The 17,877-nt window shown below is 40.0% G+C and overlaps 1 protein-coding gene across 3 annotated transcripts in view; it reads right to left on the bottom strand.

The window, feature by feature from the left end:
• The window catches only part of LOC113111228 (forkhead box protein P4-like), a 130,729-nt gene that overhangs the window by 66,171 nt on the left and 46,681 nt on the right, over nt 1-17,877 (bottom strand). For all 3 annotated transcript variants that reach the window (XM_026275814.1, XM_026275815.1, XM_026275812.1), the window contains exon 3: nt 3,791-3,880. In XM_026275814.1, coding sequence (XP_026131599.1) covers nt 3,791-3,880 — 90 coding nt within the window. The remainder of the gene's footprint in view (nt 1-3,790; nt 3,881-17,877) is intronic.

The raw sequence follows: 17,877 nt of genomic DNA on the forward strand, positions 1-17,877 counted from the left end.
CGTATGCTTGAAAGAGAACAATAGGTTACTTGCGTAACCCCGGTTCTCTGATAGCATTAAGTGAGGTGTCTCACCAGATCACCCTCCTTGCTGTGTGAAGCGAGGAAGAGGTATGCTTGTTTTGAATGTCGTAATGACGTTGCGTCGCTCCTTTTATACCAAGAGGAGGGAGCCACTCCCTGACGCAACGTCATGACTGCCAGCCAATTGGGGCTGGCGTAATGGTATTGGGCTTCTGAGGAATACGCGGAAGGGGCGTATCCCATAGTGAGACACCTCACTTAATGCTATCAGAGAACCGGGGTTACGCAAGTAACCTATTGTTCTGGAAGATTCAGTCAAAAACCTCTGTAATGTAACTTCGGCCTCCTTTGTCAGTTGATGAAGAGGAAAAACCTAATTATCAGGCACCAAAAGATTTCTTTGTTCATCACACTGCATGCACATCTTCAAAAAGACCCTGCAAGGAGTCAACCCGAAAGGCGGCCATTTTCTATAGGGCTAAGTTTCTTGACTAGTTTAAATGCCTTGCATGCACTGTGTTCCCTGCTACCGGACAACAGCTTCAAACACCTGAGCCTTAGGCTTTTTAGAAATTATATATATATATATATATATATATATATATATATATATATATATATATATATAAAGAACCTTTTGAAATAAGACCCTGGGATTTAAAAGAGAGGTGATATAACAGTAAGAGTCACTTGATGGCTAAAGGCCTTTTCGGATAAGCATCCAAGTGGTATGATGCGTCACTACAAAATAAATCTACATACCAGACATTTTTCTTGTTTCAGAGTCAAGAGTAATGAAAACACTTTGCAGCGAGACAAACAAGGGCCGGTTAACAGTCCCTTAAACTCTACAGCAGAACTCGGAATGTACAGAGAGTGTGGCAGGGAAGGGTCAGGGTTGAGGCTTGATGCCCTGGAGCAGTGGATGAGGAAGTGACACTACAAAGCAGAATCTCAGGGCTCACCTTTATCAGTATTCAGGCTGGCCTTGTGCTGAGATGGGAAAGACTTCTCCCTAGAAGCCCAAACAAAAAGCCTCACCTGCGGCTCTGCTGAGGGTCATAGGTCGACAGAGGTCTATAGAGTTCATTAGTACACATCAAATCATGGTGTGTGAACACTGCTTTATAACATCCAGCCTAAGAACACAGCAGTCTAGAAATTCTGTAACTACTTTTAGATGGAAAATGTGATCAGCTCTTGTGTAAAAATGCACCAAATGGCACCTCTGATCCCTAGATATTTTTAGAGCCTTTTTCAGTGCAAATCTTGTCTTTAAAAAAAAAGTCTTCAAAATAAACTGCATGTTTTGAGATATCATTCATGTCTGTAGCCTAAACAATATGGGATGAGTTACGTACTGAAGTTTAATCAATACTTGAAGGGAAAGATGTTTTCAAACCTATGGGTTCCTTTTATCTGTGGAACACAAGACATGATATTCTGAAGAAAGATACTTTTGGACTTTTTTATTTTTTATCTTCTTTGAGTTAAATAGATGAAAGTAAGTACATATTTATGTCAATTATCCTTTTAAGTGAGCTATCCCCTAAGTATAAGCGATTTTAAAAGTGATGCTTGCTTTATCAAACACTACAATTTAAACAGGAAAGGAGCGAAACCTGTTCAATAAGCCACATCAATCATCAAAAAGGCCATCGACGAAAAAGCAACTTGTGGGAAAAATGTTCCCTTGATTTTCCTCTTTTTGACTTTTCTTTAGATCAACGAGCACACCGAAGCAAACTTCAGCCCAGGGTTCAATCTAATTAGTGTGGTTTGTTAATTAAATGAGTGCGCCACTAACGAGGTAACCTGCTGTTCCTTGATAATGTTAATTACCCTGAAGGGAAAACCTCTCAACACGGTCATTCAAACTGTCATCTAGCATTCCTCCTGGATTATTGATGATTTGAAAAACTCTGGGCGGCTCTCCCACACCCCTTTTCCGCGTTCATTCACTTGCACTCTCTACTTTTCACCTCCGAGCTTATATTGACTGCATCCACCCCTTTTCCTGCTCCTTATTAGGGGTTGCCTTGTTTGTCTTCCTCTCTCCTCCATCTCTATCAGGCTAAATAAAAAGCGCACCTTAATCTGTACCTATATGCCAGTCTGTGTTAGCCTTACAACTGTGTTTACAGGAAGAAGAATGTTTCATGACTGTGATAGCTCAGTTTTACTCTGCTATAAACGTGAGTGCGTCTTGTCACATTAAACGAGTGTGCTAAAGCAGGCAGTCACCACCACTGGCCCAATTCAACATGGCAGGCTTGAAGACAGCTTATCTTACAGACAGCAAGGAACAAAAAGATAAAGCATGCACACTGGAATTGGTGGGTTTTTGTTAAATGTGAGCCAAAATCATCACAATCAAAAATACCAAAGACTTAAACTACTTCAGTCTGTGTGCACTGAATTTATTTAATACACGAGTTTCACGATTTGAGTTGAATTACTTAAATGAATTTTCCACGACATTCTAATTTATTGAGAAAAACGTGTGTGTGTGTGTGTGTATATATATATATATATATATATATATATATATATATATATATATATATATATATATATATATATATATATATATATATATATATACACACACACACACACACACTTTACTAATACACCGTACATTGTCGTGCATGTTGGTTTGCCTGATATTGTATTGAAAGTGAAAAATATGGATCTGAGCCCTCTGTACACTATACTTAAGATTCCTGTATGTCTGTATCTAACTGTGTGTGTGTGTGTGTGTGTGTGTGTGTGACCAGATGCTGAAGTAACGTGCACTCCAGCTAACCTTCTGCTCAATGAGAAATGAAGTTCAAGATGTGCCATTGTTCAGTTCTTCATTACAAAGAGCCACATTCACAGCTCAACTCTTTAATACAGTACAGATGGGGGGATGGGGGACAGGCAGAATGAGAACTTTAACAGACAAAGATCTGAGAAAGTAAAATATGATGATGAAACATAGGGGTGGGTGATACGGAATCTTTTTTATTTAATTGGTTATTTAATTGAATTATATTCCACTTTATTCAATGTCCATATATTAACAAAATATTTACTCTCATTTTCATTTGTATGTGCCAATGTAAATGAAAAAATGAATCTGAGTTTTGAATTGATTTAATAGAACAGTTTAAAATGATTCAAGAAAATGAATCGAAAGATATGATCAACTTTTTAAAAGTTTCTATCAGAAAAAACGATTAACCTTTCTTAAAGAATAAAAAAAAAATTATTGTACAAATAAAACGGATTAAAAAGCATGATTTCCATGATGTTGCTTGATTCGAACCTACAAGCAAAATCATCATATATACATTATATTGGTAACACCTTATTTTAAAGACCAATTCTCACTGTAGTGAGCATGCATATTAACCGCATATGGGCTATTTATTACTACTTATAACCATTTTGTTGCCATATTAAGCATGCCAATATTTTAGATACTTACTCCACCTCATACCTAAACTTAACAACTACCTTACTTACTATTAGTAACCAGCAAATTTAAAGTTTATCAAGAGAAGATTACTTAATTAACAGTAAATATACGTTCCCTATTCTAAAGTGTTATATTTAAAATATACTGCCCAACCCTAATGGTAAAGCAAAACAAGTAATAACAAAGGACAAAAACATGATTTATTTATTAATATGCTTGCATCAGTTGTTAATTATATGTGCCTGTATCTATATGTGTGTAAATCCATACATGTAGTTATGTGAGTGTGTGGCACTCGTACCTGCACAGGGCTCTGTTTGACCTCATTGCTGCTGGGGGAGTTGAGTCCTGTGGCCTGCTGGAGGATGAACTGGCGTGCTGCCTGGAGGGCCTGTGGACACAAGAAACAGAGACAACACAGCGGTGAGCACCACACATACACACACCTTTACACTCCGCTTAAATTTCCTCAAAATCACAGGAGAGATACACTTAGCACTGCACGGTGGGCCCCACCTGTTCACAACCTGAGTGTGTGGGGCCCCCTCCTGTACAGAGCCAGCTTTCTTCTCAGATTAAGAGAGGGAAAATACAATTCTGTAACTCTACCGCACCCGTTTTCTTTTCTTTCACACTCTCTCAGATCATCTGGTCGCCTGCTATGTGGTTTGCTACCCTACAAACAGACGAAGGCGATTTTTTTTAGACTGCACCCGCACAGGATCTTTGGTCCAATGGCAAAATGTGCCTCTCAAAACAAAAACACCAGGCAACAGTAAATCAGTGGGCAAAAAGCTTTTTGAAGAGCACCATCAGGATGCACATTTGCTTCCTGGCCCTGAAGAGAGAGAGGAAGGTTACATAGTAAATATTGATTTATGAAAAGATGGAGGGGGGGAAAGCCCTCTTTAAAAAAATAAAAAAAAGAAAGAAAGAAAAATGACCTGACACCAAACATAAATCATTAGAGTCATACTCAGATGTACATGCTAACCAAAAAAAAAAAAAAGGTCCTAGACTGAAAAGTTTTAGACATTTTCAGCCAGCTTTAATATTTCCCCCAGCTGTAAACCCACTTTGAAGGCAGATCTATGGTTTAATTCACTGCCAGGGATTGTTCACCCAGAAATGACCACTGTTATCATTGATTCATTCTCATGTTGGGTTATAGCACCATAAAAGTAGTATAAAAGTGGTCCATAAAATTAATATAAAGTAAATTCAAATATTCATGCAGCAGCTTTATGTGAAGAACAAACAAAAAAGTGAAATTATGTTTCAAAATATATTAAAATAGAAAACATTATAATATCAATAATACTAATTCACTAATTCAATTTTTTAGCAAAATCACTTGGTAAGCATAAAAGATATAATAATATAATACTTCAAACTCTTTAATGTCAGTGTATGAATACTGTGAGAATTAATGGTATTTTCTGTCAAACCTAAATGAGACTTTAGAGCTTAAAAAAGAGCCAATGTATGTATGCCAAAATGTATAGACCGATTTATTTATTTATTTTTTTATCTTCACAATGTCTGGTCACTCTCTGCTATTGTTGGAGGGGAAAAGCAGCATGCATATTCATATACAGAAGACACTGAGTCTTATGAGTTAAGTAAATGAGGACAGAACATTCGTTTTTGGGTGAATCCCTTTATCCCTTTAAAACATGGTCGCATCGCACTGATCTGATATCAGTAAAAGACTGTTAGTGCTAATAACCATTATATCAATTGCAGAAGTACTTACTGGCTACATGTGTGGGAGGGTGTATTACAAAGCCCAGTCCAGGACCCTCTAAATAAATGGTGCCAATCCATTTAAGAGAGATACACCTCTGTCTTTTTTATTGTAGAGGGGGTGGTGGCGGGTTTAGAGAGAGAGGGGGCCAAAAAAGGCGAGAGGCCCCCAATACAATCGGCACATGAGAGAGGGAACATGCAGTGGTCGGTGTGATGAAAACCATCTGCATCAAGAGCACTTGCTACTTTTGCTGAGGTCGCAACTGAGCACACACGCACATGCTGTGCAGGAACCCCACAACCCCCCTCCATCTGCTCACATGACCTCAGCAGAGGGCTGGATAAGCTAAAGTGACCGGCAGCACCTCCCAGCTACGACTAGCTTTGAGAATATACAGTACACTCTACTGATGGCATGTGGTGTGAATTACTTCTTACAGACACACGCGCGCACACACACACACACACACACAACCAGAGACAACTTGGACCAGATGGTTGTCTGGCAACAATGATCAACAATTGAACAAAACTGCCGCACTGATTACCACTTTATTAAACTCTTCTTTGATCTGGATTAAATGGTAGCCGTTTAGTGCACACATTTAATCCAAAGCAATTTACAGTGCACTAATTTAATGCACAGCCCCTTCTGCAACTACCAGAAGTTAAGTGTCTTGCTCAGGGGTGCAATAGTGATAGATTGTGATATCAGTAATTTGGCAGTCACCCCTAAATAGGACCACCCCTTAATTTGTGTTTCCAGTACAGCCTTTACATCCATGTGACATCAGTGGGTCAGTTAGAGTATGTAGAAGCATTGAAAATACATTTTGGTCAAAAAAGAACAGAAATTATGACTTTATTTAGCATTGTTTTCTCTCCCGGGTCTGTTGCGAGTTCGTAAAAAAGGGTTCACCGCGTCTGTTGTGAGTGCGAAAAAACGGTTCACCAGTTCTTTTGCGCTCGACCTAATTACGTCATTGGCGTTGACTGCTCTTCATTCAAGCCTTCGGTTTACCCGCGCTCATAACATTAGCAAAGAATCAATTCAGAATCACTCACCAAAAGAACCAGTTTGGTTCAGACTCACTGTGTGTCAGTCTGCTTCACGCTGAATCACACATGCGCAGTATCATCAGCTCTTTGGTTCTCGAATCAGATGTGTCCGACAGAAACAGATGCAACCGGTTCTTGAATCGAGAACGAGAACTGTTCCAGAAGTGGGCGTGTACGTTCGTTATCTGGCTCTGCTCTGTTTCAGTTGACTCAGAGGGAGTGTCAGCCACATTAAAAAAGAGAAGACAATGCTGAATAAAGTCGTAATTTTTTATTTATTTTTGGACCAAAACGTATTTTCGATGCTTCAACAAATTCACAGTAGTCACATGGACTACTTTTATGATGTTTTTATTACCTTTCTGGACATAGACAGTATACCATTCACACAGTTTCAATGGAGGGACTGACAGCTCTCGGACTAAATCTAAAATATCTTAAACTGTGTTCCGAAGATGAACGGAGGCGTATGGGTTTGGAACGACATGAGGGTGAGTCATTAATTACATAATTTTAATTTTTGGATGAACTAACCCTTTAATCTAAAACCACCGAAGATTTGTCTCATGCTTTCTTTCATGGACCATCATTTACTCACCCTCATATAATTTCAATCTTATTTCATTTTCTTTTGAAATACAAAATAAGATGCCGAGCTGAATGTCCAAGCAGCTCTTTTCCATACAATGAAAAAACACCATTAAAGCAGGCCTATATGATTTATTTGTATACTTTCATAAAAGTGTTTTATAATGACAAAAATAAAGAAAAAAAAAATACTGTACAAGTAACATAAAAGCAATGGAAATTTATCAAACAGCAGAAGACTTGGAATATAATACATAAAGTGTATATTTATGATTTTTTTTTATGTTTTGTAATTTATGCCATTATAAATGACCTTCAGGAACTTTTATTAAGTTTTTTTTTTTTTTTTTTTTTTGCCATTATAAATCACTTTTTGGTGTTTGTTCCGCACTGAAAAGAAAATTGAAAGAAATCTGGAGAGACAATACAGAATGTCAGGAAAAGACTTTAAATATTAGAAGGTCTGGAATGTAGTACATAAATTGTATAGACCATTTTACAATACTTTCATATTAATGATATTTTCTATTTTTGCTTTTATATAGAGCTTGTTTTCATTGCATGGAAATGAGCTGCTTGGATTTTCTAAAATCTCATTTTGTGCTGCACTGAAAAAAAAGTAATAATATGAGTATGGAATGAAATGGGGAGAGAGAGAAAAAAAATGGGTGAACTATTCCTTTAAGGAGAAAGGCACAAAACCTAGTGATGAACAAGTGGTCAGTACGGCTGGTCTTAATCATGATGCACTGAGCTCAGCAGCGGGACCGGAGACTGGCGGCACTAAACGGGCCCAGAATGAGAGTGTCTGGGGCGGTGAGTCTCTCTGAGCAACAGGGGAGAGGCTCCGTTCTGTGGCTGGAGAATCTATTGAGTCTGACTTGCCAATTTTATTGCTTTCATGAACAGTGGAGGTTAAAAAAAGATTTGGAGTACAAACAGGGGGAAAAAATGCTTTATAACTTCCATCCATACATCTAAGTAGGGAGTGAAAAACACATCCAGATTTCAAACGTGAACATGAGTTGCTTCTTTCTTCTCGCTCACCTACTTTCATCTTATCTCTCTCTCTCTCCCAAAGCCTTGTGGCATTCGCTGGTGAGTGCTGCACCTTTAAAGAAAATATGAGAGAGGCCGCGGATGGCCGGGTCCAACAACAGTTCCATTGTGCTGTTGAGTTAGACAGGTTTTATTGCAGCGCAGGGCGGGCGGTCGGACGAGCCAGAGCGCGCGAGAGAGAGAGGGGAAGGGGAGGGTGAAGAGGTCAGAGCCCAGCTTGGCGGCCTTAGCAGCACAGTGTGTGAGTTCTTCTGACTTGTCATCGCCCCCCCCGTAAATCAACACTCCTGACATCGCCTTTAATAACAGAGCATTTTTTAATTCAGCAGGGTCGTGGTGTGGGGGGGGGGGTGTAGGGTGGGTGTAGGGAGATTTAGGAGGGGGGCTCCCTCTTCTTACTTATTTTCCCCCCTCTTTCTTTTCCTTTTTTCTTGTGGCTCTCACCCTCCCCTCTTTAGCAGGCTTCAGAAAAAAAAAATGGCTGACAACTGGGTTTCTTTTCTTTTTGCAGGAGAGAGGGAAGGAGGGGGGCCCTCGGGTGAGGGTCCATTATGGGAAAATAACAGGGAAGAATTCGTTTTGGCATACGCACGTAGTACTACTCGCTCTCGTTCTCGCAAAGTTGTGACAGTCGCGTCCGTGCGCGCAGACGTACCCGTGTCCAATAATAATAAGGCCGATGAAATTTTTGAGCCGCTCTAGGATGGACGTTCCAAAACAACGCGGTAAAACACACAAACAAGGGTGATTGCGCGCCTCTTTCCTGGATGTCCCAGCTTCTATTCATTACGCTCAGGTTGCTTAAATAAACACAACTCAGAGGTGATGAATCGGAGCCCTAATCCGCCTGTGTTTGTGGGAGTGAGCAGAACGCGGGGCGCTCCCTCGCTTTTTCTCTCTCTCCTGTAAATCTAAACAGTGAAGTCGGCTCCTCCGCGGACAGGTGGGCACCATATGCTGGAATGATCCATCATCGCTGACAGAGAACCATTGTTGACGCCTGCAACGTCCCCCTGAAGCCGCCCCCGTAGAAAAACAGAGCCCACGGTGGGCCGTCCATGGGTGTGGGTGGGTGGATGGTGGAGTGGTGGGGGGGCAGGGTGGCACGAAGGGTCAGAGGGAATCATATTACTGGACTTGGCGGATCCAGAGCTGAAGACTGAGAGAGAGAGACTGCCATTGTATGCTAAGAGAAGCTCAGGAGATACTGATGGAGAGGAGAGTAGAAAAAAGCAGGAAGTAAGAAACAGTGTAGTCCTTGACAAAAGCAAAAATAAATAAACTGAAACTGGGGGAAAAGAAGAGAAAATACAAATTTGTCAAAGGAGGAGTTTATATAAATTAATGTGAACAGAAATGTTTCAGAATAGTTTTCAGAAGAGTCTGATGAAAAATATTTGAGAATTTCTTTTTTACTAAATCAAACTAAATCTGATCATAGTGTAAGATACGATATCTCTTTCAAAACAGATTTTAGGGTATTTTTTCCTTAATTATAATGATTAAAAAAATACAATATTATACATGTATATAAAATAATAAAATATATATATAAATGACAGTTTGATTGCACTGCTGGTTTACGGTTTCTCAAGAAATCCCATGAATGATTATTGGGGTATTTTTCTTAAAACAAGAGATAAAATATGAATAAATATATAATGTTTTCAGTTCAATCTTACTGCCGTCTAGAAAAAAAGAAATGAGCTATTTAATAGACCTTACCGAAATCATGTTTAATGTCTTTGCATTCTATGCAAAACTTTTGAGTTCCTGCCCACATCAACTTTATGAAACAGATCTACCTGCTGGAAACACTCGACCAATCAAACCCCCTTCTGTGTGACCTCCAATCAGAGTTAGATATGATGTGCAGTAATTTATAGTTGGCTAGTGAGGACCCTTTTAGAAGAGGTCAACGAAGTAACAGTGGTGGTCTCCCTCAGGGCCGCGGCACTGCGTTTTTAATTCATTCTTAAATAAACCCGTCAACATGCTCCACTTGCACTCTGGCTTCTATTTACCCGCACTCAAAGCTGCTTTGGGCTAGTATGTCACACACTGTGACTTGACACAACTTTTTTTATCCTAACTTCTTCACATAAAAATAAAAATGAGACATGATGAGAAAACAAAAAGCAACCAATGTACAAAAGATCAGGAGACTTTAGACAAATTAGATCACTAAAAAGTAAATAAATGGAAAAAAAAAATGTATTTTTTATAATTTTTATATTAAATCATAGATTTTGTTACACAGGAGAAAAATCTGAGCTTTCCATATCTCATTGCGGTGTGGGAGAAACAACTGAGATATTAAAGAGATTATCCTTTCCTATACGTTATTATAAATAAAAAATACACAGTATGGTCTAACAAATTTTAGTAACTCCTGGTGAAATTTTAGACTAAACATAAATAGGTGAGGTCAGTTTTCTATTAAAATGAAGAAGAAGAAAAAACGCTTTAAATGTACTCTGTAATTTGTTCACACTGTTTAGGAAAGCAACAGGGTGTGCTCTTCTGAGTAATGTTACCTACCTCATGCTGCAACCACACGCACAGACAGATGTGGTCAGACGCTCTACAAACAAACCCAAACATGCCACAAAAAGTCTATTTTAAGGGTGTGAAGACAGAATATATTTCCAATTTACAAAATGCCAGTTCATAAATAATAAGGCAAAGCTTATTTTCCTCTCACTCAACATCAACGGTGTTTAAGGCGGGACTGGAATGTGAACATTGCTACAAAAAAAACATCCTGCGTCGCACCAAGGGGAAAAAAGAACCAAACTTAACCTTCTTTCAGTGGTACAAACCAGGAGGACTTGTTACACTCGGGTGCTTTTGTTCAGCATGCACCCTGCATGATAGCCACCTCCAAATCAGGAGCGGAGAGAGGAAGACAAAGGCGCCCTTTTTTCCCCAACCAGTGCCATTCAACCTTAAAGGAAAAGTAAAGCTATTCCAAAAGCTAATTCTTTTGTGGTTCGGGCTTGATCCTCATGGAATTAGGAAGTTCAGTTTTCTCCCTGCAATGTGTCTTAAAATAAAGATTTGAGCTGTTTTTGCTTGCATGCATTGGATAAGAATAACAGAAGAAGAAAAGGGGGGGCGAGATGAAAGAAAAGTTTCATGGATGTAATGCAAACTGGCATCCAAAATGTCACTCATGTGAGGGATTTGGCAAAAATAATCATACCTGCTTGTACAACCTCTTCAAACCCTGAGTAACTACAGGCGCACAATGCGCCCGCTCCTTTCCTTTCGCCACTCCTGACGGCAGCCGCTTTATTACTCACGAGTGTGACAACTTGTGGGATTGCTTTGTATCTGAATGGCATATTTACGTGAAGCGTGGCTTTCGGTAGCGGTTGCTTGTAATGTATCAAATGCATCACTGTCAGCTGCCAGAGGAATCTACCACCGCAGATGTGTTTGTCCACACGATTGAAAGTGTTACGCACCGTCGCTTATGGAGTGTTGGCCTGGCCAGTATGAACTTAACTTTCCAGAGAGACTATCCACACCAGTAATTACTAAAGGATGAATTATTGTTTGCCTGAGAACCAGACTTGATCTATTTTAATGCTGGAACGCTCCAACACAGCTGGTGACCAAATGAGCTTCGTCTACAGCTAGCGGCTTCAGGCAGACATACTGGGCCTGTTAGCAGCTGTCCACCCCGGGCTACGGGACGAGGTGTGGGTTGTTCGATGGGATCGGGTTTACAGGCCCGGGCCAAGGTTTCGTAGATCTTAACTTGGTCCCCATGACTCATTACAGTCGTAGCCTGCAGAGCTGTCCAATTTCACGGTGGGTTACAAATAAACTGCACTTCAGCCCATATTTCTCTCCTTTTTCCCCTCCTCTTGCTCCTTTTTGGCTCAAGCTGGATTTAATTTGCCACTTCCTGTTCCATTGTGCGGTTTGCACTCATTCGTCACATTTGTTTTTGTTCAGATCCATTAGAACACACATCTGAAAATGGCGAAATCGAGTGAATTATTCAATGCCGAAATAATCTAAAAACACCCGCCGCTGTCCCTTTTTGCCATTAATGTAATGTTTCCGCAATATAAAGGCTACGGCGAAACCTTAAAATTTAAACGTCTACAGCAGACTCCCATCGGCCATTAAAAGAAGGAAAGGGTGAATTGGAGCCAAGTCAATAAAAAAAAATAAAACTAAGGGAGGTAAAAAAACTTCAAAATATGCTGTAATGTTTGAAAACCCTGACCGCTTTGGTTTTTTTCACTTCCTATTTTTCACAAAGGGGACCTGTTTGAAACTTGCTGCCTCTGCTGCTTTCCAGATGTGTGTTGCTCACCTCTAAGTCCCCAAAAATGTAAAACAAAAAACCTGCTGGAAAAAAAGTAAATATTAGCTGCAACACGATAGAAGCAGCAGCGTTTCGAATGTCAGAGAGATTTTGTTTTTGAAAACTGTGAAAAAGTTAGTGCGGACTGCATGGCTGTTGAACTCATTAGGTGAAGTTGAATGGTGAAAGAGGCTCAAATGAGCTCATATGTACCTGGTGTCTCTCTCGGCAGTAACTTATCCCCATGTCCCATACTAAAAGAGTGAAAGAGGAAGTGTAATCCACTATGGCTGGGCTCTCTGGGCATCATTACCTCGTTGTTGGCACCGTGAGCTCACTTTGTAGTGCTGAGGGCCACAACATTAGCAAGAGTTCAACACTGAGACAGCTCGGAGAAAGAGAGAGCTCGGAGAGTTCAGGATACGGGTCGTCTCGAAATCCTCCAGCCTCGGCAGCCGCACAGCCGGCTAATTGATGGCAATTGCACGGCAGTTTTGCTGTGGTTTTCTTAACACCACCCTTCTGGCAGCCAAACAAAGTTCTACTTGATAGGGTTTCAACATCTCTCTGCTGTGCGGACTACAAAAACGAATAAGGAAAAATTGACTTTCAAGGTCTTGTCATATTTGAGAGCTTTTCAAGATCTTGGAGCTGGTCTGCAGGGACGGTTCGGGGCGATACGAAGGTGTTGGGGTTCAATGTGAGGCACCGCTTCAGTGACCTAACCCAATGGGACACCGTCCAAAACCATCCTCTTACAAACACATGCTAAACAGACTGACCATGATGAGGATAGAACTAACTGGCAGCAGGGCTTCCCGTCCAAACCAGACATATGGGACGCATTTCTTTGTTGTTATTAATAAAGAAAAAATTAATAATACATGCTAGGGATGTTGCCAAAAGCAAGTTTGCTAGAAGAAAAGACACATGCGTTGTATTGTTAAAACAGAGGAACAATCGAAACCGCTTGCTTGGAGAACAACGAAGAAAACTAAAGATCACGTTTTTTGTTTGATTTTGATTTCACACCTGGTAGTGGCTAAAGCGATACCGATCTTCAGAAAATAACCAGAAAGAACATACAGCATATAGAAAGTTTCTGCCACCTGTGTTTAAACGGGAGTGCGGAGGTTTGAAGACGAGTTAGGAGGGAATAAATCATACGAGTGCTATGAGGACTCATTTAGTGTCTTTAAGCACAAATGCCGACGGCGTTTGTCCTTTCCCAAAACTTAAAATCTTCTACAACAATGGCACCACGTGAATACGATAAAGCAAACACGCTTTCTTTCAGCAAACCTTTAACAAAACCAAACCAGCTGCAGGTTTCACATGTTCTTCATCAATATTCAATTACATCAGTAGCATCAATCTATATCATCAATCCGCGTCGCTCGGCACAATGCAGCCTTCATCTCGCTTCTATCCCCACCCTTGGCTATTAAGGGGAAGAAAAATAGAGACCAACATTCTCTCTCTTCACTACCCCAACGCCTCTCCCTGTTGACTTTAGTCTCTTTTAAGATGGCAAACACAAAGAGCAAGCGGAGGCAAGCTAATTAGCAACACTTAAAAAGGGATCTGGCTTCATTGTTTGCAGTCCCTCGCCCTCACCAGTTACCAGGGCAACAACTTTGAGAGTGGTGCTGTGCATATTTCTTTTGCTTTTTTCTTCATCTTCTTTTTGTTTCCCCTGGGGGTTCTCCATTTTTGGAGCCTGGAGAGGGCCGTTGGGAGGACAGAGATGGAGAGAGGAGGGGTCTCTTATCCCGAGCACAGAGCGGGGGCTTCTGGGATGGCGTAAGGTTAGGCCTCTGCATTACACAGCACAATACAAAGTTCTAAGTGGGCATTGAAGGCAAGGAAATTGGGCTTAGTAAGTATGTGTTTTTTATTCACCATGGTTAAAGGGATAGTTCACCTGTATCAAAACCATATAACTTTATCGTTCCATAGAACTAAAACTAAGGTATTTTTAAAAACGGAAACGGAAACATATTTTGACCAGCTGCTCCAAAAATACATTCTACTCATTTGCATATTTAAATATCATGTCATATTTGGTTTGAAAATGTGCAAGATTTTCAATCAATATTGACTTACATTTTAGGCTGCTCCTAGTGGTGGGCAGTATGACCAAAATGTATATAACAGTATTTTTCTAAATGATACAAGTTTCACTGTATATGACAGTATTTTTTTATTTTTTTCATGCATGACCAGGAGATTGAGAGAGGAAATGGGCTACTGCAGTGGATTGACTTAGAATGCCCTATTTTATACTGTTATGGCAGCGGGTGCTGGATATGTGTGGCGGTCAGTGAATATTGCGGAAGAGTTCTTCTGTCATCACGTTCTATTAGTTCTACAACTTCTGTTACGGAACTTTCACGCTTAGTAACACATACAGCTGTGTCCTCGCCACAGTGAAAAGAGACCCCCTCAAACGCATTCTGAACATTATCTAATGACACACAATTTTAAAAATTCATATCATAAGAGAAAAACACACCATATTCAGTATGAACCGGTATACCACCCAGCACTAGCTACTCCTAACATAAAACCCATTATGTAGATGCATGCTCACCAAGGTTGCATTTATTTGATAAAAAATACAGTAAAAAAAAAAAAGTTATATTTTGAAGCATTATTACAATAAAATGCCTTGAAAGATTATCTTTATTGACATTTAATCTAACTAATACTGACAAATCAAATACTGTGATTGATGATTATTATGGTATTATTATTTTATTTATTCACCTCCAAGGTCTGACTACTAAAATAGTCTTTGGTACTGTATTTTATGCAATCAACTAAAGTTATAGGGGTTTGGCCATTTTAATTTTTAGAGGAACTTTTCCTTTAAGAAGTCAGAAGTAGCGCCAATCCTTCCTTGACGATTTACTCTCTTTCCACTTCATTTGCTCATTAAAGCCGAGACAGCAAAAACACATGCCAATTAGCGTCCATTATGGCTACTGTTTCCTGATGTGGAGTCCAGTAGGAAGTGTACTCAGGGTAAAATAAGCCCTCCCTCTGCCTTACTAACCCTCCAAACTGAAATTCCCTCCTTGCTGCCCTCCTCCTTCTTCCCCTCATTCTCTCCATCCTTCCTCAATTCCTCTCCACTTCAACTCTTACCTAAATCTCCCCCTCCCACTCCTCACAGCTCTCTCCGAATCACTAAATCCATTCTCCTGCCCTCTTTTTTCCCTGTCCCCTTCCTTTTCCTTCCTTTCTCTCCTCCCCAGTGGTTTGTCAATCAGCTCTGAGGGAGCTATACCTCCAAATGCCCACACATTAGTATCCAGCTGAGAATCTTTCATAATCGCCATGGTGACTAGAAGAAGGTCAATGCTTGATGTGCTTCAAGTATTGTCTATGAACTGCCCAGGCCATGGAAATTACAGGCGCGGAATAAAAGGTGGCTTTGTGGCACCACTTTAGACAGTGGGAAGTGAGTGTTTGTTGGTGCAAATCTATTATGTTTGAGCATGTTTGCCAAAAACAAAAGGCTAAATGGCTTGTGAGAGTTAGAAAGTGAAAATAAGATGGAGAAAAATGATAAATAAAACTTTATAGTGTGACAGTGAATTTTGTGTATGGGGGTCCTATGCAAATATATAGTCACAGTTTTTTTGTAAAGTATGTTATCCTAATATTTACAATGTATTTACATTTTAACAGTTTTTTTTAAAAAATACATAGAGGGACTTGTAAACCAAAAATAATTTTACAAGGTATGTATGTAATTTATTGCTTTTAGCAGAATAAATGACACACTTGTCCAATGATTTGCTTTAATATAAATAAAACTAAAATTTTAATTAAAATAAATAAAAAATAATAAATAAATACAAATAAAAAAAGACATGAAGAAATTAATATATAAATGTACTGCTTTGATTCTTTCAACCAACACGTTACCAGAAATCATATTTCACATCTTGTTTTTGTCCCAATTATTCCCATATGAGTTTGTAAGTAATTATTGTAAAGTGATCTGTGTTGGTTGACAGTGCTACTGTGGTCTGGCTGTACGTTTGGAACTGATCTGAGCCCAGCTGTGTTGGCAGTCCTTCTGAGATGCTCTTCATAGACAGACGCACTGGATAGATACAGGAAGAGTCGACTGTGCATTGCCACAACTGCTCCTAATGTAACTTCAGCTGTCTTAAAATGACTCCACACACACAGTGAGAAGCATACCAGCACACACACACATATGTAAATGCACACTAACGGCGGCCCTATTTAGCCTTCTCAAAGGTTTCTCTGGAAAAGCCATAAATTAGTTTTATTATCGTCCCATAAATATGACATTCCCACATTCCTGAATTAGGACTCGATGTGTGAAAAAATCATTAGATGAAGAATATGAAATATCTCTGAACACATGTGAAATACATTACGCTTTGTATAAGCCTTTCCTTATGGAAATGTGCGTTACCAATATTAGAGAGCGACTTTGATTAAAATCAAATGAAATTATAACTTTTACCAGAACAAAAACTTTAGTTATCAAGGTACGTTATCCAGCTAAATCAGCTTTTTAAAGAGCATTTATTCTTCATTCCGTGAGCTTGGAGGGAACACAACAAAACAAGTAAAGAAAAGTCCTCTCAAATACTTTCTTAACCGTGTAAGAAGCTCAAAGCCAGACCAACTTTTCAATAGTACTACAGGAAGCCAGCACGCCGGAGGTCTTTTTTGTATTGCTGCAGCATCTATTGAGGTTTTCCACAGATGCTAGGCAACTACCCTTCCTTAACACTCCACCCAAAACCCCTCACCCTAGCATCTCGGTCACCACCAGCGTTTCGTGACCCAGCTTGACCTTTCTTTTTCACTGACCTCCATACAATGAGACAGGCCACAATTAAACGTGCGGAATGCTTTTAAGCGATGACACCTTTCAATGGGCTGACAATGTTCAATTTACTGGATGTTATTAAGCTGGCTTCTGGCCTGGCCCCCATCACCTAGCATCCTTGTCTAAAAGGGATATGATCCCTGTATTTAAGTCTCCCCCTCCCCTTTCCCTCCGTTTTTGTTCGTTAGACTTAAGCCGCTTGAAGGGAAGATGAGAAAGAGCGGATCTGTTCGTGCAAGTGGGCCCGAGGCCTCGAGACCGCCGACACGATGGGCTGCAACTGGTCAAATGAGCTTCATTTCACACGAAGGACGTGATATGGCCATTACTGTCCACCAAGTGCTGAACAGAAGGCCGTTCCTGATGGTAATGAGACGGGAGAGAGGCCAAACACCCTGACTGTCAAAGCGGCCAAACTTCCTATCTCACCGTGCTTAGCATTTCACACGCAGAAACCCAATTAGAGCGTCTAGACTGCCTTTACAGGTACCTATGATCTGCCATCAGGATAGCCAACTCAATATGGCCTATCTGTCCAGACATCTGAGATCTATATGCCTTTATCCGCTCTTTCCATCTGCGCTGTGGACAGTTTAATTAAAGCTACCATTACAACCAATTTACAGACTCCATTATGGCCTCTTAATGGTGGATGGTGCCAGAGAAAACAAAGAGTAAAGCAAAAGTCACACGAGCACGGACATGAGTAATGCTGAGTTGTAATAAC

This window comes from Carassius auratus, chromosome 11, assembly GCF_003368295.1.
Source record: "Carassius auratus strain Wakin chromosome 11, ASM336829v1, whole genome shotgun sequence".
NCBI lineage: Eukaryota > Metazoa > Chordata > Actinopteri > Cypriniformes > Cyprinidae > Carassius > Carassius auratus.